General features: G+C 35.6%; 4 protein-coding genes across 4 annotated transcripts; 2 read left to right on the top strand and 2 right to left on the bottom strand.

Annotated features, from left to right (window-relative positions):
- Positions 1–7,828: 7,828 nt before the first annotated feature.
- Positions 7,829–8,565, bottom strand: EV154DRAFT_430095 (uncharacterized protein; the record flags this gene model as incomplete). The annotated part of the gene is made up of 3 exons (XM_051596517.1): positions 7,829–7,863; positions 7,918–8,354; positions 8,468–8,565. Coding segments are annotated over 3 exons (570 nt in total), but the record flags the coding sequence as incomplete, so codon positions are not given.
- A 1,559-nt stretch (positions 8,566–10,124) lies between these two features.
- Positions 10,125–10,445, bottom strand: EV154DRAFT_486754 (uncharacterized protein; the record flags this gene model as incomplete). The annotated part of the gene is made up of 1 exon (XM_051598895.1): positions 10,125–10,445. One exon carries the CDS (start codon positions 10,443–10,445, stop codon positions 10,125–10,127), a length of 321 nt encoding a protein of 106 aa, XP_051452163.1.
- Positions 10,446–11,779: 1,334 nt separating this feature from the next.
- Positions 11,780–12,988, top strand: EV154DRAFT_486753 (uncharacterized protein; the record flags this gene model as incomplete). The annotated part of the gene is made up of 4 exons (XM_051598894.1): positions 11,780–11,811; positions 11,862–12,002; positions 12,551–12,597; positions 12,735–12,988. The coding sequence occupies 4 exons, from the start codon at positions 11,780–11,782 to the stop codon at positions 12,986–12,988; spliced, it is 474 nt and encodes a 157-aa protein (XP_051452162.1).
- Positions 12,989–16,899: 3,911 nt separating this feature from the next.
- Positions 16,900–18,543, top strand: EV154DRAFT_569564 (uncharacterized protein; the record flags this gene model as incomplete). The annotated part of the gene is made up of 1 exon (XM_051606147.1): positions 16,900–18,543. One exon carries the CDS (start codon positions 16,900–16,902, stop codon positions 18,541–18,543), a length of 1,644 nt encoding a protein of 547 aa, XP_051452161.1.
- Positions 18,544–24,444: the final 5,901 nt, after the last annotated feature.

The raw sequence follows: 24,444 nt of genomic DNA, 5'->3' as shown, positions 1-24,444 counted from the left end.
TTGAGCAAATAGCAGTCAGGATTTTGTGCAGCTGAATTAATATTGAGCAAAAAGCAGTCAGGATTTTGTGTTCTAGCTCAGATTGAGCTCCTTCCTGTGACACACACCCTGGAACCCTTCAACCCCAACCCCCAATTTTCGCCTAATACCCTAATTGATTTGTATTTAGTCTCTTCTTACCTTCCTTTATATATCCTTCTGATTCCCTTTTTCGTAGGCAACAGAGTTGTCGTAGGTAATAGAGTTGTCGTAGGCAACATCGTTGTCGTAGGCAACATCGTTGTCGTAGGCAACATCGTTGTCGTAGGCAACATCGTTGTCGTAGGCAACATCGTTGTCGTGTTAATGATATGTGTGGTCATGTTGATATGGGTGGTCATAGTGATATTTCTTCGCCATAGTTATCCTTAATCGTCATTTTTATCCAATATTGTCATAGTATTTGATAATATCCATATCTATAGTTTAATGTCATTCTAATTATGCTGTCATGGTTATCTAGTTGTCTTGGTTATTTCTTAGTTACATAGTATCCTTGGTTATCCTGTTGTTTTATATTATTGTTTTGCCATAGATATCTAGTTGTCTTAGTAATCTAATTGTCTTGGATACCTTGCTGTCATATTTATCTGGTTGCCTTAGTTATTCTTTTATCATATATATATATATATATATATATATATATATATACCATTTCTTGGATTTCTTATATATCTTGTTGTCATGGATATTTTACAAGGTAACCCTTCTTGTTGTCTTAGTTATCTTGGTGTCCTAGATATATTATTGTCTTAGTGCGGTTGTCGTCTTAGTAATTTCGTCATCTTAGTGATGTCGTCATCTTAGTGATGTCGTCGTCTTAGTGATGTCGTCGTCTTAGGAATCTTTTTGTATGGATTGTCTGGTTGTCTCAGTTACTGGTCTTCTTAGGTATATTGTTATTTTAGATATTGGGTTGTCTTAGATATCCTGTTGTCATAGTCACCCTGTTATCCTACTTGTTTCATTGTCCTAGATCCTTTGTTGTCTTGAGTATCTGGGTCTCCTGGAGATCCTGCTGTCTAGTTGTCTTAGATATCTGGTTGTCTTAGATACATTTATCTTAGATACCTGGTTGGCTTTGACATATTTACCTTAGATACTTCCTTGCCCTAGATAGACTATTCCCTTAGATACTCGGTTGCCTTGGACTTGGTTCCCTTAGAAATCTCGCTGACTAATGTATCTAGCTGTCGTATATTTCTACTTGTCAAAGATATCATGTTGTCTTGGATACCCTGTTTCCTTACTCACGCTGTTGGCCTAATTTCGTTGTATTCTTACATATTATGGTGTGTTGATCATATTGTTCTCTTAGTTACCTTGTTTTCTTCGACCTCTTGTTGTCTTGGAGACTGCGTTGTCTTTGTTTCTTTGTTGTCCCACTTGTTTTTTGCTGTCTGCGTTTAGTCGTTGTCTTGGGAATTGTGTCTCCATGATACCATGTTGTTCTGAAATTGTGTTGTCTTCGAAATTATGTCGTCTATATTTCTTTATTGCCTTGGTTATTTGGTATCTAGGATACCATATTGTCTAGGTTATTTGGTAATCGGACTATCTTGTTGTCTTGGATATTGTTGTCCTGGTTATTTGGTATCAAAATTTTGTTGGCTTGGATATTGTTGTCATCCGTATTGGGTTGTATTCGCTTCTTGGTTGCCTTGGCTATTGAGTATGCATGATGTCGTGTATAATTGATTATTTGTTACATTCGCGTCTTTGTTGTCCACGTTACTTCGTGTCTTGGTTGCTGTGTCGTCTTAGAAACAACAATATCATGTTGGATATTAATTCGTCCTTCGTTTTAAATCGTGTTAGAGGCGCTGCTGTCCTAAATTATTACTTGTCAACAATATTTTGTGGATATAATTTTATCTAGTTGCCGCCATTTCTCATCCTCAGTATCTTATTTGTCTTTAAAGAATTATTTATAGCTTTGTAGAGTATGCAACCTCAATATTTACTATACTTGGGAACCATTGAAACAATTGTCATTATAATACCATACGACTTTGTCATTATCTCAAAACTTTTGTATATCTAGCCTTTTTCCTTTTTTTTGATAAATACTACGTACTATCTTGAAAACATTACCAGTATTTGTTAGAAGTTCTGAAATTATTTCGACTTTTGATATTTTTCTTTGTCCTTTTATCTTAAGTATTTAATGTTTCTAATTTCTTTCGGCTCTGCTCCTTATTCTCGCAGATCCTCTCCGTAATAAACTTACACACCTCTAAATAAATGGCACACTTATTCATTAAGATACCATTGCCTAAAACTGTCTTTAGACATAGTATTTATGACTTTTTTCACTTTTGTATCTTTTTGTGTTCGGCTAGACTTTTTTTAACAATACCCATACGTACATTTGTGAATTCTCATCTTATTAAAGTAACTCCCAAGTCATTATAAATTTTTTTCGACTTCTTACAATTTTTTTTTAAATTATCCTCCCTGGTCTATTTTTTTCGGCTTGCGACTAATTGTTTGTCGTTTGTCTTCAAACTTGGAGGAGTTTCTTAGAAGATACGGCTGATACTACCTGCGCTATTGGGGCTGTGTGAAAATGACTTAGGACTTATTATTCGGTGATATTGTAATTTTAAGAGTTATTTTATAAAGTAATTAATTCTATACGGTCTTTATTTGCATTGGCAGACGTTGCTTGCAGTGCAAGTAGTCTTTATTATTCGCTTAAGTTATAAAATAATTCTTCTCTTTTTGCCTTCGTGTAAAGAATCATGTCATGTTGAATGCTGGAGATTTTTTAATACTTTGATAACCTATTTGTCGTTGTTTGATCAAAGTTCCTTTTATTTTGTACAAACATGCGCTATACACCACTTAGACTGCTTGTATTACTCCCCGTTTATAAAGTAAGTTTTTAGATATATGGTGTTATACCTTGTATTTCTTGTTGACTTTCATCAGACCTATTACCAAAACATAATTTCAAGGTCTTCGTATTGGGTTAAGCGTTGCGCTGTCATGTTTTAAAATGACTTCAGCTGTTATTCATGCTTTTGGATCTTTACACATGCAGTCTCTTACTCGGTTATTCTTTCATTTCCAAATATCATGTAATGGTCTAGCTTTTAATTAATTCCCATCCTCTTCAGCATATTATCTGTAACCGCTTTCTTGACAGGTTGCTACTATTTCGTTTTGATTGACTCCGTAATAAATGGCCACATATCACTCAGTTGTCTCCAGTTTATGTACAAACGGATTATTTTTCTGGTTAGACTTTTCTTAATCGTTTGTACAATTGAAAATAACGATTATAGATTTAAAAAAGGTATTACAGTGTCCTTAAAAAAAATTTTCGACTTTTGAAACTCATTTTTTTGGTTTTGTCTTATTTATCCTTTTTTTTCAATTTCTTTCGGCTCGCAATGAGTTTTTGATATTTCTTTGTGAGACTTGCAGGAGTCATGGAGGACATCGTTTTCAAAGTATTCATGCTGTTGTGGTTATTCAAAAGTGTCTTCGTAATTTTTAATTGGAATTATTGTTCTTTTCAAGATATTTTATAAAGTGTTTTCTTTGTTACTGTGTCTGTTTATGTTCTGCTTATCTCGTGTGTAATATACATTGTTCTTTTACAATGCCAAAAGTATTACAATTAGCATATTCTAGTTGCTGTGATAAATAATTCCACGTCTTGCAAACTGTTAGTGTACATTATAACTTCTTTCGTAACTTTTTATTATTTTCAGATACTTTTCTACGTTTAGATTAATGTTGCACTAGTAAGTATGACAACTATTTGAAGTACGCAACCATTTATTGCTTCTGTTCAATCAAATGTTGTTATGTCTTTTTAGTTATCTTCTAACAGTTTAGAAACTACTTTATTGACAATGATTCCAATGTGTCATATGTATTTTTAAAATGAGCTATTCTATGGTATACTTAATATAAATACGGCTTATATAAACCTATGGTACAAATGAAACGTCACCTTCGCTTTTTTTGCCCCAAACTATGGTTATCTGGTCGAACATTGTTTTCTGTTCATAATATTAGGTATTTGGCTTCGATATATGTCTCTAGAAGATTGATAGGAAGGTCTGTTACTATAGAATTCCAAAGTTTTTTCCACTTGACACCAGTATCTCTGAGGTCATGTCACTGATTTGTGTTCAACTGACCTGTTTTATGATACGGACTTTTTTTAACCATTCAAATACAAAGCGCGGACTATTGTCAATCCATTGAGACTAATGGCATGTCTTAATAAAATTTTTTCGACTTCTGAAAAATATTTTTCGAGGATTACCTCGTTTTCTTTTTTGGTTTAATGGTATTCGGCTAGATACCCCATTATAGTATTTCCTTTTCATACTTTTATGACAAATGTAGAAACTACTGCTGTAACTGTTTCTAATGTTTCGGTCGTTCAAAAGTGAGATAAAAGATGTAATTTATTAACTGTGTCCATTTTATTATTTATTCTGTGAGGTATTTAGTTCAATATGGCTCCAATTCGGAATCTGCTCATTTTGTTTGCAGTGTAACTAGTCTCTATTGTTCCGTTACATTATTGCAAGAATCCTCCGCTTTCTGTTTTTGTGCATTGACTCATGTCATACTTATGGTAGGAGTGTTTTTTAATATTTCTCCCTCAAATTCCTCGATGTTTGAATAATCCTTTGTGTACTTTGCATAACCATGCGATAGCCATCACTTCATGTATTTACAGTATTCACCGGTTCATAAATAGGTTTTTAATCTATTGTTTGATTTTCTGTATTTATTATCAATCTATATCCGAACTATTTAATGAAGATTGACCACAGGGCATTTTACTATGGGTAAAAAATGAACTGAAATGACGCAAAAGGAGTCCGGTTAGTATTCATATTTTGACGGTTTTCACCTTCCTACACATGATCATTTTATAAGTAAATTTAAAGTAGATGTGGGGCGTATAAGTAATCTCGTCGTGGTGTAGACATTTTATTGTTTCGGATCACTTTGTAGGTTGCCACTATACACTATTGAGGGACTCTGTACCAAAAATTTACATTAAACGCATTTATGAATAATACTTTAATTCTCTACGGATTGTTTTCCTGGATAGACTTTTTTTAGATGTTGGTACACTTAAAGATAACGATTCGGAACTTAATAAAACTATCGACGAGTTCATAGAAAATTTTTTCGACTTTTGAAATTTATTTTTCTCTTTTTGTCTTATTTGTCCTTTTTTCCAAGTTCTTTCGGCTAGGAACGGAATCTTGATATTTTGCTTTCAAAGTTTAAGGAGATTTGTAGAAGATCTTACTTTAACTATGCATGTAGTTGCGGTTGTACAAAACTATCTTTCAAAGTTTTTATTCGCAATACTGCTCTTTTTAAGATATTTTATAAAGTATTTTATTCGCTATTGTGTCCATTCATATTCTGCTTACCTCTGGCGTAATGGAAAAAGTCGGCTGATGACGGAGTTAGGTTCAGATAGATCCTAGATACCAAATAATGGTAATACCAAAAAATACTTGCGGTAGCGGAGATAGAACTGATTTTTCCGCTTCGATCCATACTAGTTTCACGTTCCGATGACCAAAACTCAGTCAGTAAATCAGAAATTGCGGTTTTTTAATTCTACTGGCCGCAATAATGGTCCAATCAATTTCGCCTTTGCACCATTGAAATGCCACGCATTTTTTACGTCATTTACCTTATTTTGAATATTCGATTACCATTTTTGGGGCTGTTGAAAAATTGATTCAGGGTCCCGCTGGCCTCAAGATTTTATTGTTGGTTTGTATAACCTATTACATTTCAAGTTGGATAGAATTGATTTGTGGTTGTTGTGGTTATTATATGTGTCTCTCAACATGAAGTCGCCGGTTCGATACCTCGTTTTGTCATTTTTTTTAATTTTGATATTTTCATCAGACGTTCGTCGAAGTCATCTTGATTTTTAGTTGTGTTTATGGGCCTAGTAAATCTCTTTTATTAAATGGAACATGTGAAACTAAACCGCCTTGTTGAAGCTATATATAGATTAATTTATTACCGGTTAATACTACGTTTTCATTCTTTACAATGTTACACTACCTTTTCTTTTTCTGTTAGTCCTTCTTTACCTCTGATGTCTTTATTTTTGTTTTCTTCTTTGATTCTATTTTTCTAAAAGGATGATAAAATTATGTAATAGAATCTTTAGTTTCTTCTTTACTATAATCTGATTTAGTCCTATACATATAGGCCTGGTTTCATTATAAGTATATATAAATAGTATAATTGTACGAAAGCCCCTCGTATAAATCCGCAATAAATAGTCTTACCAGTTTTTATTTACTCCTTCAAAGACACTTATATCTTGTTCGTTGTAGGATTTCCCTTTTATATCTTTAAATAATATCTAACTAAGTTGACAACTTAGTATGGAGCTTACTTTTTAAAAGGTTTTTGCTTATTAGTTGTCTTTATTTCACATTACCGCTTTCCACTTACACAAGCCAGCAACAATATGCAAGCTCTCATTTATAAAATTTGAAGCAGCAATATGAATTAATTTTTGTGTAAAATGTTGCAATAATCTATTAACTGAAAATCATTTACAACTGTTTCTGATTATTCTACAATGAACGATGTACACATGTAGTATTGAATTAAATGTTCGATACTGTAAAGTCTTAAGTGAGTAAGTTAAAGTATATTTTATTGAGTTTAAAAGTTATATAATAAAAAAATGTATGAAGTAAAAAAAGCGAATGCTAAAAAAAAGTCTTCTTAGAATTTTTGTTTTTGTCTAATTTCTACTTGTACGGGTACGGTTTGATTGTCTTCTTGGAATTTCCAAGTTATTTGGTGTGATACCTGTTTGACTAGTTGAACGGCTTGCATTGGATGGTCTTCCACGATTTCTTCTTACCGTTCTTGGTCTTCCCCTTCCCCGAACTGGTGGATTCTCTGAAGAAGAAACATCCGAATTGATGTTGTTCGTCCGTGCTCTTCTTGGGGTGGTCGAGCTGGGCACCGTATTGGATCGTCCTCTTGCTGAATTCTCGGCAAAGTACAAAGCTTCGACATCAGCATCTGGTTCATCGGCAGAATCTTCCTCTCTCTCTTCAGCTGGTTGTTCAGCGGTACGTCTACGAGCAACCCATGCATCGAACATTTGAGCCTCATTCGTTCTTCTTCTCTCGGTTTGGGCGTCGGATTCACCATTAGCAGCGGCAGTGAAAAAATCGGGCTCGATATCACCAGCGGGGTCTTCTTCTGTTACCTCGAAAGCTGTCGAAGAAGCAAACTGAACCTCCTTCATAATTCGCCACATTGCATCCATAAGATCATCCTTATTCTCATGGCGCCATAGGTATTCTAAAAGCTTACCAGCGCAATCTCTGGAATTTCGGTTTCTAGGCTTGATGAACACCTTTAAATCACGCCAGAGGGATTCAATAATATTGGTATGAATCATTCCAGAAAGAGGTGTACCAGAAACATGAGGGTTTGATTCCACCTGATCGACCGTCGCGAAACCTTCGCTGTGATTTACAACTTGATGAGCATAAAAATGCAGACCATTGGCTTGAAAGTCGGCTCCAGCAGCAGTATCTTGATTGTGTAGGCCCTCGTATCCTCTCCATCCATCGGAACGAACAATTGAACCGGCCTTACAGTAGCGAAACAAGAGAGGCAATAAGGTAGCACCTGACCGGTTAGGTACAACAAAAAAAAGTCTTCTTCCAGCAACGAAATGAGCCCGCAACTCATCAATACCAAGTCGATTATCGGTGTAACGGTAGTCTAGGGGAGTGTCCTCGGGTACAAGAGCTTCTACCATTCCGAAAACCCAGACGCCTATTAGTTAAGTTAATAATCTGCTACTTTTAATGAACTACGGTAACTACAAACCTTCGACGCGTCGACCACGGTGATTCTTACGCTTTCCAAATTTGGATTCATCAATTTGAATATGGTGACATCTAGGATCGGCACCAAGCAATTGCTCATCTCCCATTGCATATCTACGATAATCACTTAGCATCATCATTTGAATGTCCTTCAATACTTGTCTAGCTGCGTCTGGACTGATTCTGATAGACTTGTTGATCTTTCCAATTGAGTTTCCTCTAATATACTCGATAACAGTGTTCAAAATTCGATTAGCCTTGGCCTTACGGTTATACCAGAAAGAATTTAAAGTGACACTTCTCTTGATTACGTCGAAATGACCTCCATTGGGAACTTGGATATCGCCTTGAAAATTACCATCACATTGATAATAAAGTTGATCACGATCCTCCCGATGATACACCGTCATGAGTTCAGTACAACCGTTAAACTCGCATCTCTTTGGCTCCTGGTAATCAAACAACTTGATGTCACAAATCATATAGCTACGTTTAAATAAAATTATGGTTATATTCCTGAAGCTCTCAATATGTTCCTTATTAATACTTACTTCCATGCGGCAATGGCTGAAACTGTATACTGTGCTTCAAGGTTTCTGTCACCCTCGGTAGGAACACGAGTACCCCATCCAGCATTACCGTTCGCCATTCTATACGGTTCGATGATTTCATCCCTGTTTAAGACGAAAGTACGGGCTTCGGAAGGAAAGTCAAAATACTGTGTATCCTCTGTTGTTGGGTAATAAGAGTTGCTATTGTTGCGCGTAGATCTTGGAATGTTACGTGTTAAGCTAGGCATATTAAGCAGAAACTATACATCGGTTAAGGCAATATATAAGGTTAGACAATATAGAAATGAACATAGTATAAAGGAGAAAAATATTAGAAAATAAACTTACCGGAAAGAAAGGTAAAGATTTTTTTTTAAAGCAAATTAGAATATTTATAGACAATTTTTCCCTTGTCACAAAAAAAAAATTTATTACGTTGTCACATAAATTTTTTTAAGTTGTCACATAAATTTTTTTTTAAATTGTCACATAAATTTTTTTATGTTGTCACATAATTTTTTGTCGATGTCACTTACTTACTTCTAACTTTGTCACATAAATTCAATTAAGAAAGTCACTGTTCCAATGCGGATTTTCATAAACTATACCTTTGACTTCGATCTTAAGTTTACACTATATTAATTATGTTGTCCTTTAAACTAACTATTCGTATTGTGATACAAAATCCCTAAACATTTTTCTGCTATATTTAAATTACATTTATTCCAATATTCATCTTTTGTCCGTTTGTTCAATGTTACTTTATGTAAAACTTACGCGGTTCTCTTATGAATACTGACTAACAAATTATTGTTTTCGTTCTTACTCTCTCTAAGTCAATAACACAAACAATATAAGCACTATGAGTGTCATAACTAGTAAAAATCTACCACCGACGTCTATATACACTACATTTTTTCCAAAAGAAAACAATCCGCGAGGGGTTGAACCAAAGTCGTCTCCTTTCTCGACCAAAGTTATACCAATGCACTATCAAGTTAAACTTTGCTATGGCTGAAATATAAGGTTTGAACAACCAAAAAATATATTGTTTTTTCTTATTCCTACTTATCTGTCCGTCATAAGTAAACGTTTTAATATTTTTCGAATACAAAATTGCATTTTTAAAACGTTTCTAGCAACTGATTCGCATCAAATACGTTGTAAACTAAAATAAACTACCTGAAGATGATTAATCTTAAAAAATCCTGCTAGACATGTTCATCGGGGTTCAAAATTTGTAGAAAGATGCGCTAGCGTGGTACAAACATTGTCTCCAAAGTTGAGCTTGATCGGACTTTTATTTGATTTTAAAAGTAGTTTTATATAGTTTAGTGGCTGAGTTTTAGGCATCTGGGTTTAAAAAATATATAGGCGGACGCACAAAATTTGTCTCTAACTCCGCCACCGCAAGTATTTTTTGGTATTACTAATATTTGGTATTTAGGAACTATCTGAACCTATATCCTAGGAAAACCAAAAAGTCTTCATATAATGCTAAAGTAACTCTGGCTAATTGTCACTGTTCCTTTTGGTCAAAAATTACAATTCTTGTCAATTATTGGTCGTTACAAATATATTTTTCACTCATCACAGCCCCTAGTCCATCAATCTACTCTATACATCTCGTCACGCATTTAAACAAGTGCAAAACAGTTCAAAGCACGTTTATATGGCCTAGAAACACGTGTATAACGGGTCCGTTTAGGTTGGGAACGTATTTTAGACGTGAAAATATAATAGCATGGTATGTCACGTGAAAGTCACGTGTATTAATAGTAATAGGCGTGTCTTGTACTACACTGCTGAAACGAGACTCCGCCAGAATCATAGCCTGGGGGGAGAGCGTCGGTCTTTCAAAGCGGGGTTTAAGAGTTCGACCCCGGCCGGTATCATTTTTTGCACTTTTCACACAACTGCTATTAAGCGTGATCTTTACTTCCAACGTATTCCTGAGGCCGAGGCGATTCTCCCACATTTTTTTGTTAAAGATTTTGTTAGAAAAACATTTAGGAATATTTAATTACCCATCTTTATTCAAAATCAGTCAGTGACCTTCAACTTTTTTATGGAACTTGATTCGGTAGGGTTGTTCAACACAAGGGGATTATTTTTTTATTTGATAATTCGTTGTTAACAATGCGTATACGCGTAAAACTAAAGTTTTGCAAGCGAAAGGGATCAAAATTGGCTCTGATAAACGATGCTTGCCATCAAGATTAGATATAAAAGACAACGGTACTCCTACTTGTATAGTATCCCGTCTATAATTTCCAAAGATCATCCAAACTAGGTTGGGGTAACAACAAATGCTTATTAAAGGCTAGAAGATAATAGCAACATGTCTCTATATCAAGTCATTTTCATTCACCTGCCGAATTTTTATCTTGAACAGTATAATGGTGATGTCCTGGAATACATTTATTATTTGGACTAGCCAACAAAATATTTCGTTGAAAAAAAGGTTCTTCTCTTACTCTTAGAATTATTTTATGGATTGACTCATGTCATACCTATTGTAAGGGTTTTTTTAAGATTTCACCCTCACATTCCTCGATGTTTAATTAATCTGTCGTGTACTTTGTATAAACATGCGCTAGATATTACTAAATCTATTTACAGTATTCACCAGTTATTTAGTAGAGCTTTAATGGGATTGTTCGATGTTCTGTATTTCGTATCAGTCTTATCCTAATTATTTTATAAATAATGACCACACGCCCTTCCAATTTGGTTTAAAGGTTAGCTGAAATGGTCCGAATAGAGTCCGGTTGTTTCTGCATCTTTTGAGGGTTTTAACCTTCACACTCGTGATCATTCTATAAGTAAATTCAAAGTAGATGTTTGGCGTAAAAGTAATCTCCTTGTTGTAAAGACCATTTGTTATTACCCCTCACTCTGTAGGTTACTACTAAGTAGTATTGAGTGACTCTGTAACAAAATTTTACATTTTACTCATTTATGAACAATACGTTACGGATATACGGATTATTTTTCTAGTTAGACTTTTTTTAATAGTTTGTACAGTTACAGATAACAATTCTAGACCTATTAGCACCATCCAAATGTCTTTAGTAATTTTTTTCGACTTCTGAAAAATGTTTTTCTTTCTTTGTCATATGTTTCCTTTTTTCCCAAATTCTTTCGGCTTGCAACGAATTCTTAGTATTGCTCTTTTATACTTTTGAGAGTCATACAGGAGATACTATGTAAACTATATATGCAGTGATGGCTATTACAAACAGCTGTCAAACTTATTAACTGGCAATATTCTAAATTCTTTAAGTATTTTAGACTGTTTCTTCTTCAATAATGAGTGAATTCAGGATTTGTTTATCTGGTGTGTATTTTACAATTTCTTTATACTATGCTTAAACTATTTAAATAATTGCAGACTTTCCGCTGTGATAAAAAATTACAAGGCCTTCCAATTGTTGTTCCTTTTAATACCATCATCGCTACTTGTTCGTTATTTTGTTAAGTGTTTACAATATTTTGCTCACATTTGCACTAGTAATCAAGGCGACTGTTGCAGGTATTCCCCAATTTACAGCAATTATTCAATAAAGTATTGTAACTTACTTTGAAGTTGTGGTCGAACAATTGAAGAATTGTTTTCTCATCAATGACTGTTGGGAGTTCATGTCATGTTTTAAACTGAGCTGATCTATGCTAAAACTGTTACAAACACTAGTACTTTAGATTTATGGCCTAAATAATACTTACTCCACAACTTGAAAGTTTCTTTGCCCAAGACTTGGGATATATCGTGAATTATTGTTCCTCGTTCATAACATTTCGTAGATTGTTACAAAATATGTTTCTATAATTGCTATATGAAGGCCAATTATTGTGGCAATTCAACCTTTTATGAATTTGGCCCAGGTATCATTATGTTAGGTATCTGACGTTTGTTTATCTGACCTGGTTTATGATATAGACTTTTTTTAACAATTTGTATACGGACCGCAGACTATTGGCATACTATTTATATTATTCCCAGGGCTATAAAGTTTTTTTTCGACTTTTGAAAAATATTTTTTGCCTTTGTTTTAAATATACTTTTTTCAAAATATCTTTTAGTGTGGGACGAATGCTTAACTTTTTGATGTCGTATTCGCAGCATCAATGTAAAGGGTGTTATTAAAACCATATGCATTGCGTCAGTCTTTTAAAAGTGTGAGAGAAAATACTACTTGGCTATATTGTCGGTTTTTTATGTCTTTAACAATTGAATATGTTTGAAACTGTCCACATTGTGGTTTAGTTTACACCATAAGTAGCGGAGGTAGTTTCTTTATCATTCTTAACCTATTCGAATTGTTTAGCAGTACTGTTTTTCGCAAACATTTACGTTATTTAATTATCTCTGTTATTTTTAATGTCTTCATCCTTGCTTTGATAATATTGGAAAACCTCTTCCCACGATCCCTGAAAGAATGGCTGAAAAGTTCAAAAGAAATTCCAGGTATCTCTCAATTGAAATTTATGGCAGGCATTGTATCACTTGGTACTTGGTAATTTATTCTATTAAATTGGTAAGTATTTCGTCAAAGCTAATTCTATGTCTATTTAATTGATACAATGATACTCTTTGGCATGTTAAAACCAATAGAGATACTTTTGTTGCCTGACAGTCTGGATACGTAAAAGTCGCGTTATTTTAAAGTCGTTCAAAAAAGATTGTTGTTCGATATTACAATGTTACCAGTCATTTCTGCAAGTATTGAGTATATTTCTTTTGGTCGGGTCTCAGTTCTGATATGGAAGACTTCAAATGAACTAGAGACACGTGAAACGTTCTACATGATTTATCTGTAATAGTCCCGTCTTTATAAATGGTCTCACACGATTTTTATTCCTCGATATTTACTCTTCCACCGGTCATTTTCTCAAGTTTTTCGTTTATTTATTTCGGCTGGACTTTAATTCTTGAGTTCCCAACTTCAAATTAACAGGAAACACGTCAGACGTTTGACAAAACGTATCTGTAAAGTTTTCATGGTTTTAAGGTGCGTCCAAAATGTATATTTCACGTTATTGTTGATCTTAGCAGCAACTTCACGTAATATTGAGTATATTTATTTAGGCTACACCTCCTTTCTTGAGATTCTGGCTTCTAATTTACTGCAGACTCGTAGAGTCCGGTCCCCAATGGATCTAAAATTGTCCCATGGTTTTAAATATCCCCAAATAAATGTTATCTCAGGATACTGTCGTGTTATTAGTCGGTTTACCAAGCACATACTTTATTTCTTTCGGCTTGAGTCCAATTCTTGAGGTTTTGTTTCAGAATAAACTAAAGACAGACCTACGCTTTTACAACACTCATAAAAATATAAGCACGTCGTTTCAAAGTTTAAACTTTATTTCTTTCGATTGGTACGTTGCTCTCGCATATTTGACTTACAAACGAGTACGGACACGTTGGAGGTTCTTGCTCATTAATCTGTAAAGTTTTCCATATATGCCGAGGTAATCATATTTCGAATAGGTGCACGTACGTGTATTTTTTGATATGGGGTATCGTATTTGCTTAATATTTTATCGAACACCATTCTTTATGGCATGTATTTGGTACTAAAAGCGCTTTATAGCGTACGAACAACAACTAATTAAACTAACGCCGGAGAATTATTATAGTGAAAAGAAAAATAGTGACCTCACTTAGGCTATTATTCTGAAATTAACGCTTGAAAATACCCTTCCGCCTACAGTAACTTACTTAGAGTCTTACTTTATGCTCACTAAAATCTACAACATTTACGTCTGTCATTTTTCAGCCAATCACAGGGCAGGAAATACCAAAAAACTTTAATTATTTAAAAAACATGGTTTTTTTTCAAAATCCCAAAAATAGTAAAAGCGGAGTTTAAAATATTTCGTAAAAATTGTCCATTTTCAATGCAGCTTTATCCAATCAAATCATGTCCGACGCAGTTGAACGTAGTATTGTTCGAAAGCAGTGTTTTAGACGCAGAGCGTAACAGAGCCGGTTTTTTTGTTTTTATTCTAAAATTGATTTTAATAGTGAAATAAAAATTGACTCCCTGCTTAAAATCATGAATTTTGACTTTAAACCTGTGTAACTTGCCTTCTGCCAATCAAAGGTGGGGCATGTTATACATTTTTGAAATCGCACGATTTTTCGCTATTTTTAGAGATTCTTTTCTATGTTTCGTCAGGGGTACCAATATCGGTCGTAATGATTAATCATAGTCATGGTGATTATTCTTAGTCATGGCGATCAATCTTAGTCATGGTGATTAATCATAGTCATAGTGTTCATTCTTAGTCATTGTGCTTAATCATAATCATGGTGATAACTGATCTTCATAGTGTTTTATTTATCGTAATGATCTAATTATCGTAGTTATTCTTTTTTTGTTGTTGGCATATTCATCGTGTTGTCATAGGTATTTAGTTGTCATAGGTATTTAGTTGTCATAGTCTTCTAGTTGACATGGTTATGTATTCATCATAGTTAACTAGTTGACATAGTTATGTGGTTGTTATAGTTATCTCGTAGGCATAGTTATCTGGTACTCATAGTCATCTGTATTGTCATGGTGATATGATTACTCATAGTTATCTATTTGTGATATGTATCGAGTTGTTATAGTTATCTATTTGTTATAGTTATTTCGTAGGAATAGTTATCTGGTAGTCATAGATCTTTCGTAGTTATAGTTTTCTGGTAGTCATAGTTTTTTTTTGTTGTTGTCATAGATATGGAGTTGTCATAGATCTCCTGTTGTCCTAGCTTACTTGTTGCCATAGGTATCTTGTTGTCATAGATATGCTGTTTTCTTAGTTATATTGTTGTTATAGATGTCTTGTTTTCCTACTGCCTTGGTTGCTTTGTTACGTGTTGTCATAGAAACCTTGGAATCCTTGTAATTTTGTTGTCTTAGATATCTGGTTGTCTTACTGGCATTCCTTTCGTCAATACTTGTTATCTTTAATATCCTGTTGTATTAACTATCTTGTTGCTCTACAGACTTGGTCGTCTTGCATACTTGGTTGTCTTATCGATACGGTTGTCTTACTTACCTGGTTGTCTTACTTACCTGGTTGTCTTACTTACCTGGTTGTCTTCGTCACCTTGTTGTCGTAGATATGTCGGTGTCTTGGTCATATAGTTGTCTTCGTTACTTGCTCACTTGGATACCCTGTTGTTTTAGTTATCTTGTATCTTAGATATATTATCCGCTTAGATACGTCGTTGCCTTGGACATCTGGCTGTCTAATTTATCTGGTTGTCTTATGTTTCTCGTTGTCGTGGATATCATGTTGTCTGAGCGATTTCGTTGCCTTAGACACATTATTGCCTTGGATATTTCGTTACCTTAGTAACATTGACGTCTTGGATATACTGTTATCCCGTATGTCTTGCTGTCATAGATATCATATTATCGTCGTCATATTGTTGTCCAAGATATCTGGTGGCCTTAGATATCTTGTTGTCTTAGTTACTTGGTAAATTGAATTGTCCGTCGTCTTGGTAATTACCTTTTTCCTGAATACTAGGTTCTATTGTCACCTTAATCGACCTGCATACGTTATTGTATTTGCTTCTTGACGCTTTTAGATTTTATGTCGCTCTCAATATTCTGCTGGTATTTTATTTTTTGGTCCTTGTCCATTGTCATTCCAAGTAACTTATATCTCTTTTTCTCCATAATCCATAAGTATGTATGATATGTAGCATGACATTTCTCCTTAAATGTGACCCGTACAATCTTTTAGGCTTGATAAAATTTTATGACTTCACCATTTTTGTATGAATTATTTGATAACAAGACCTATCTGGCCTTTTGTTTACATATTGCAGACAATTCTGAATATATTTGCACTGCTCCCATGACGCTATAAATTCATTCAGACTTTTAATATTTTTTTTGTATATATTTACGTAAAACATTTATTTTGTTTGCCTTTCTTTCTGCTAGTGCGCCATGTTTAGACGGTTGGTTCTTAACAGTTATGAAGATTAATAGCATGTCATGGGAGAGCGATTTATCAAGGTCCAATCATATAAACGTCACTAAGAAACTATTATTTTATGATATTATATTTTTTTTCTTGATTTCAATAAAGTGTTTAGTCCCACAATGCGTCAATTAGTGTTTTCCTTTCATTGCGTGTAGTTGACATAAGGTGCTCTCAAGATCGGAAACCGAAAATAAATAGCCCATTTTTTATACAAAAATAGTGAAAAAAGTCTCTGAAATGTAGAGCTAAATTTGGGCAAAATAATACATATACATATAAGGAATCAAATAAAAACATGATCAAAGTGATCTTGTTTTCAAAATAGTTTACTTGAAAAGGAAATGATAAAATAACGAACTTCTTTAAATCCAGTGTTTTTTTATTTTTATTTTTCTTTCCCTTTAATTTGTCAAATACATTTTATCACTTACCTTACTATGAACAATACCGAAGCTAATAACAATGCCCCCAACAATGTACGTGGTCGTGGACGCGGTCGTGGAAATGGACGTGGAGGCAGACGTGGACGTGGCAGACGCGCTGGCACTTTTGTGTTTGTTGTCGATCCTACCGTTCAGCAAAACACCATTCCTGTTGACAACGGCAACACCGAAGCTGACAGTAACGCCAACGTTGATGATGACGATGAGCCTGAACAATTATCTTCACGGTCCTACAATGTATGGCCTGATGTAGCTATTTGTATCCTCCTCGAAATTATGGCTGGTACCTACAGCTACTTGCTGAGAAGAAGCGATACTGCCTTAAAGCAGCTTATCTGGGTACATTCGGCTGCTTTGCTGAAGGAAAAGTTAGCTGAGAATGCTACCACTGATGTCATCACGGCTTTTTTGACAAACCTTAGTGAGACAAGCATGCAAAGAAAGTGGGCAAACATGAAGCAGCGTTTTACCAGAGTAAGAAATGCAGCAAGAGAAACCGGAGTTGGTGGAACTGTTCCAAACATGCCGTACTACGAGGAAATTGCTAAGATTACTCAGGATGATCCCAGCATCCAACCTGAAGTGATTTACGAAAGCATCAACATGCAAGAGAGTGGTATTCGATCTTACAGACGATTTAACGACGCCAATTTGATGAATGCTATTGGATCCGATGGCCCTGAAACAACATACTTGGGACCTACAGAAGTTGATCAACTTGTCATTCAGAAAGCATTTGCTGATCGATATCCTGCTAGAGATTCTACCAACAACGAAGGACCTGCAGTGCCATCATTTTTTGAATCAGCATCCGCACCTCCCCCACCAACAACAGCACCAGCACCAGCACCAACACCAGCAACAGCACCAACACCAACACCAGCAACAGCACCAACACCAACACCAACACCAACACCAACACCAACACCAACAGCCGTGCCAACCTCAACACCAACAACCGAACCACCAACACCAACACCAACACCTACATCAGCATCCGCAGCACCACCAACATCGACAGGCGCAACACCTCCACCACCACCTTCATCCACACCTCCACCTCCATATACATCCGCACCACCTCCACCTCCACCTTCATCTGCACCACCTCCACCTCCACCTTCATCTGCACCACCTCCACCTCCACCTTCATCTGCACCACCTCCACCTCCACCTTCTTCTGCACCACCTCCACCAAGATCTACCCGTACATCGAGAAATAGTCGAACTTCTGGTGAGCAGTCTTCATCAACTGATCCTATTGAAGCTGCTCGTCAGTTGTCAGACGAGCATATGGCACGTGCCCGCCAACTTGGTGTAGAGATGATGGATCGCATGGCAGCATCACAAAGGGAAGATCGAGAACAAAGACTTCTCGATGTTGATAACATGTTGCAACGTATCAGTCGTAATCGACAAATTGCACTGGAAGATATGCAAGCAAGACGGCGACAAGAGACCAGAGAGAGATACCGTATGTTCGAAGAAGTAAGAAGTAGACGAGAGGCTGACATGGAAGAGCATAGACGTAGACGTATGTCTGATATGGAGACTATCCTGAATAGATTCGCAGCCATTCGAAGAGGTGATAGTGATACCAATCTTAATGGTTCATCTTCTACTGACAACAATAATTAATTAAATAAAATAAAATTTTTAATTCATTAAAACCTTTTGAAAACTATGAAAGTCTATCTGTTCCCCTCATGATATTGTTTCTTCTTAAGATAGACATTGCCTTAAGACGGCGCATCCCGGCTGCGTCGATGGTAGCGCTGGTACCATCAAAAGGAAGAGGGGGTTCAAAATTCACCTCGTTTTCATACTGGTTTCGGCGATCTGCCTCCACAAAACCCTCGAAATCTAATCCTCCATCCAACACTGCCTCTTCAATGTCATTTTGATTTATACAAATGTTGTGTAAATCACAGCAAGATATGATAGTTTTGGCCATTCTATCAACACTAAGCATATACAAATGCTTCCAAAGGAATCTCCACCGGGATGTGAGTCCACCAAATGCATGTTCTATTTTTATGCGAGAACTAGAAAAGATTTCATTGAAAATCTTTTCTTCTGCAGTGCTTTCACGTCGGCCATGAAATGGAACAATGAGGTTTGGCAGCAAAGGGTAAGCCGAATCTAGGTCACATCATTAATAATCTGTACACTATGGTATGATTAATGAGTTTACCTCCCAAAATATAAGTGTTTGCGGGACACCATCTGGCCGCATCAAACAAAAGTTTATGATAGATCACACTGCTAGTAAACACTCGGGCATCATGGTTTCTGCCTTAATATAATAACAAACGGTAAGCTGCTATATCATTTTTTATCCTTCCATACGAACTTACCGGAATGCCCAGTTTTTACATACATAAACCGAGTACGGGCATCGCATATGGCCATTAAGTTCATAGATGCGTGGCTCTTTCTATCGACATATGCATTTCCGTTAATTGCTGGCATTTGAATGACGACCAGCTTGCCATCAATCGCACCTAGTACACCAGAAAGTCTCGTGGCATCAGGTCCACCAAGTTCTGAAAACTCACGAGCATTGTTCAAAGCTCTATCTCTGTCGTCGATAGGCCACGTTATAATTTCGGGAGTAATCTCCAACATGGCATCAATAAATCTGTTTGTGAAATTATTGAACGATCCGGCAGTTACTCCAAGATGTGTTTCAGCAATGCGATAACCAAAATGGGTGTTGGCAAATCTCCAAAGCACACACGCAACCTGGACTTCCACAGAGTATCCACCTCGCAAAATTGATCCAAGATAAGCAGAACATCTACTTAAACGATTGACGAGCCACTCAAAGGTACTCTTGTTAACGCGATAATGGGCTCTATAACTGTGGCGGCTGTTACGATCATCTGACAGGTTAGGGTGCTTGATTGTCCAGTAAGTTTCATACGTGTCCATACGCTCGGTTCTAACAACCCTTCTGTGGACTTCTCTGGTCATCATCCAAGGGCTGCTTATAAAAATATAATAAAAAATGTCATAGTTGACAAGAGTGGTTGCATGTAAAATTGTTTCCCTGATCCAAAGTTCAAACAAGGAAAAGACATCTTGGTTGCCTTGGGTGCGGGCAAAGTCTGCAACAACGCGCTCTTCGGCAATGGCTACCTCTTGTTCAAGCATTTGCTCTTCCAAATCGTACTCTTCGTCCATTGCACTAATTTCGTCCACCAAGGCATCGAAATATTGATCTTCGTCTTCGAAATGTTCAGCGTCATCTTCCATCCAAAGTTGTTCTTGCATCATGTCGAAGAAAGTTTCGTCAATTGGGTTCATGTTAAATAGGTACTTTAAAAAAATTAAGATAAGCGAAAAGGAAATATTTTATTTTTTATTTTCTTTGATTTAATAAATCACGTTGGTCCTTTAGTAGATTCGAAAGTGAAAAGCTGTCACGTCATCACCTGATCATTGAATTTTATTTTATTGTCTAATTTAAGAAATGGGGTACACTCCCAAAAAAGGCTCGATCACCATTCCGAATTTTACCTTGAGAGCACCTATACTCTCCATCGTAATCTAAATCCATTTGGCTTCTCCTTCATTTTCGGATGTGGTCGTAACAAACTGATTTTAGTTCCTTTTCGTCTCTTTAATCAATCTGTCTATTCTTTGAGAATATTGATGGAATAACAATAAATCCCACATAAAAAGACGCTTGGAAATACCAGAAGTTCTTCGGCATGTCTCATTTCATTTATACGTCCGATAAAAACCTTATCTCCTTCTCAGTAATTACTCCATATAGACTTTATGACGATTGTATGATGACTGTAAACTCGTTGTACTTGGTATAATGCTTCTCTGGCGTACGCCGAAATTATTTCAAAAACCGTTGATGAACAAGATCCTTTGATAGAATATGTATCTTCCACTAATTGTTACATTGGCTTCGGACGTTTGGCACTTTTTTTAATGTTGTTTAATCCTTACTATATTTTCTAGAAAATTGCCCCATCATGTGCTACAAGGATTAAACAGATCCTTAATTCTGTGGTCACATATCTTTTCTTATATTTCGCACGAGAATATACGACCTTATAGTTTTTACTTGATTATTTTGTCCTTTACTTGATTATTTTGTTGATGGACTTTTTTTGTTGCTTAAACAGCTTGGGGTGACGTGTTTTGGCGTAGTTAGAGTATTACGATGTTTTCATAAGCTTTTTAAGTTCTTTTTAACATCTAAGAAAGACTTTTCTGTCTTTCCATAAAATATTTTCCTTCTGGCAATCTCTTTCTAATTGATACCACACTTTAGTTTCGCGTTTTCACACTCTTGCAAGAAGTGTATAACATGTTATTTTAATTACTGCTGTTTTTGTGGTCATATAAAAATGTGTTAAAACAATATTTTGTGATATTTTTATTTTCTACTTATTCATGGAGGCATTTAGTTCAATACGGATTCAATTCATTATCTACAGATTCTGCTCGCGGTAAACGTAGTGTTTAATGAAATCTTAAACTACTTCAATCTGCCTTCGATTCTGAGTTTTGTGCAAAGGCTCATTACTTACCTGTTGTTTGATTTTTTTTGACATATCGGTAATTTTTTCTCAGTCATCGATCAATACTTCTTTTACTTGGTACAAACAGGAGCGAGACACTACAAAAAAAATTTTGTCATTATCAACCCACTAAGAAGTTCTTCAAATCAACTGTCAGATATTTTATGTTACCTGTCCATCGTTACTGCAACTATTGTAAGCTGATCCGAAGATCTTTGTGTTTGGTTAAAATATGCACGGAAATTGTTAAAAAGAGTCATGTTGTTATTCATGCTTTGGGAGTTATTACTTTCTTAAGCGTGGTCATTCCATAAATACACTCTAAGTAGATGTTTGGCGTATAAATAATCGCCTTGTCCTTTTGATGATTTCTTATTACGGCTAATATTGTACGTGACTTCAATTTACTTAAAAATAAATTCGTGATAAATCGCTACATTTTAGCCATTTATAAATACTAGTTGACATATAAACAGACTATCGTCCTTTCTACATTTTTTTAATTGATTTTACGCTTAAAGATTACTATTCCAAAACGTAACAAATCTTTTCCCATATCATTAAAAGTTTTTTTCAACTTCTGAGAAATATTTTTTTGCTTTTGTTTACGTCTCCTTTTTTTTATTTATTTTTTAACGTATTTTGTTCGTTAATGTGTCAGTTTATGTTCGGCCTATCTCGTATGTAATTGACAGACTCTTTGGAAAAGGACAAAAGTATTTAAATCTGCAAAAATTTGCTGTGTTGTTAAAAATTTCCATCAACTACTGACTATTCGTGTTTTTAGTAAATTCATTGCTCCCTTTGTGTCATTGCCGATTCATTTCTATATTTTAATTAAAGCTGCCCTACCAAGTACTACTACCGTCACAGATATTCCCCTAACACTTGATATCGTTAATCAAAGATTTGTACGTGATTTTTAATTATTATTATAACAATTTTAGACTTACTTCATAAACAATGACTGTTTGGTGTTCATATTTTGTTTCAACACGAGCTAGTCAATTATGAAACTGTTACAAGTACTACTTGTTTAAGCATATGGGATAATTAATAGGTATTCTGGAACATCGACATTTTTGCTAATTTCTGTGGTTTTCTGATAAATAATTGTTTTCTGTTCGTAATGTTTCGTAGATAAATACTCGATATAAAGCTAGAACTGTTACAACAAGGCTTATTACTGTGTCCGTCAAACGTTTAGCGTAGTTGACCCAAGTATTTTCGGGCTTATATGTCCGAATGTAATGTGTCTTACCTTCTTTATGGTAGAGACTTTTTTTACAATTTAATTAGACTGCCCAGCCTCTTAGCATATAATTAAAACTATTCCTACGTCTTTATAAATTTTTTGGGACTTCCGAGAAATATTTTTTTGCCTTTATGTGAATTATACTTTTACTAAAGTATCTTTTGGCTGGTGACGATTAGTTGGTGTTTTGTTCTAATACTTGCTCCATGAACCTACAATTTTTTCCTAAACCTGTCTAAATTGCGTCAGTCCTTTAGAAGTGTCGGAGAAAATATTATTTGGTTATATTGTCGGGTTTTTTATGTATTTAAAAAATTGTAAAGGTACATACGGTGTCATTTCCGTTGATGTTTACCTCATATGCAGTGGAGATATCTCGTTTATCATGCTAAAACTATTCAAATTATTTATCAGTACTGGTTCTTGGCTAAAAAATTATTTACCATACCGATCGGCGATAGGTTTAATAACTTCCTCCGTACTCGCTAGTATTTAAGCAGGTCTTCCCATTTTCCATCCAAAAAAATATGGAAGTACCATGTTAATTAGAAGTTACTCCTAATTATAATATATTTTATACACTGCATCTCTTGATTCTTGGTAATTTATTCCATTAACTTGTTAGTTATGTCGTCAAAACTGATTATATCATTTTGGTACGAGCTTTGGCTATTTTCGTGGAAAAATGTCAAATTTCATTCGGTGAACAACTCTGTTTGTGGAAGCAAATATTCTTCTGTCTGTTTTGTCCGCCTTTTCGCTCTTGACATTCGCCGATTGTATATTAATGAGATATCATAACAAGCTAACTATCTTACGAAATTTGATAAAGATCCCCAAAATAGGGTCATCGATTCGAATATTCCGGTATCAACCAGATAATTACGCTCCTAATAGTGAAAGATACAATCTCATCCTTCACCCCAATGTTTACCATGCGGATAATTTAGCGCTCATCAACTAGAAGTTGTTTATTAATTCCTATAATCTTATATAGAAAAACCCGTCCATGCTCTCAAAGATTAGTGTCGATTATCTTTCGAACCGGATTCTTTCATCTTGGTAACCGTATATCTAAAACATGAGTCTAACATGAGACTCTATTCATCTAACTTCAGACCCATAAAAATCATAAAACCGAACAAACAACTTTGCCCTAGAAATATACTATTAGCAAGACACGGAAGTATTCTATATAACTTTATGTAGTTCCAATTTTCATCCCGGGTTGCTATCTTTGGTGATGCTGGGCCTGCATAGGGAAGACTGGTTTAATGCACCAAGTGTATGTCACTAAAACATAAATAAGTCAATGAGATCACCGTTCTTCGGACAAGAATAAAACAATTAAAAAGGGCTCGTTTTTTTACGTATGATGCCGTTCGTGCATTTATCGATCACTATTCCGTACGGGGTTGCTCTGCGGCTTTCTTCTTCTGCCGCCCCTGCGTGTATGGCTTCTTCTTCTGCGGCTTCTGTTGCGGCTCCTCCTGCTCCTCTGCCAGCAGCTACTCCTGCGGCTTCCTTTGTGGCTACTTCTCCTTGGGCTTCTCCTGCGGCTACCCTTGCGGCTTCTCCTGTGGCTTCTCCTGTGGCTCAAGGTACGGCTCCTCCTGCGGCTACTCCCACGCCGTTTTCTGCAGCTCGCGTTGTGGCGGCTTTCCCTGCGGCTTCACCTGCGGCTCCCTTCGTGGCGGCCCCTCCCCCTGACTTTTTCGCCCGGCAGTATGAAGGTAAGTT

This window comes from Mucor mucedo (genome assembly GCF_025094135.1).
Source record: "Mucor mucedo strain NRRL 3635 chromosome Unknown EV154scaffold_156, whole genome shotgun sequence".
Classification (NCBI taxonomy): domain Eukaryota; kingdom Fungi; phylum Mucoromycota; class Mucoromycetes; order Mucorales; family Mucoraceae; genus Mucor; species Mucor mucedo.
This window is presented reverse-complemented; position numbering and strand designations above follow the sequence as displayed.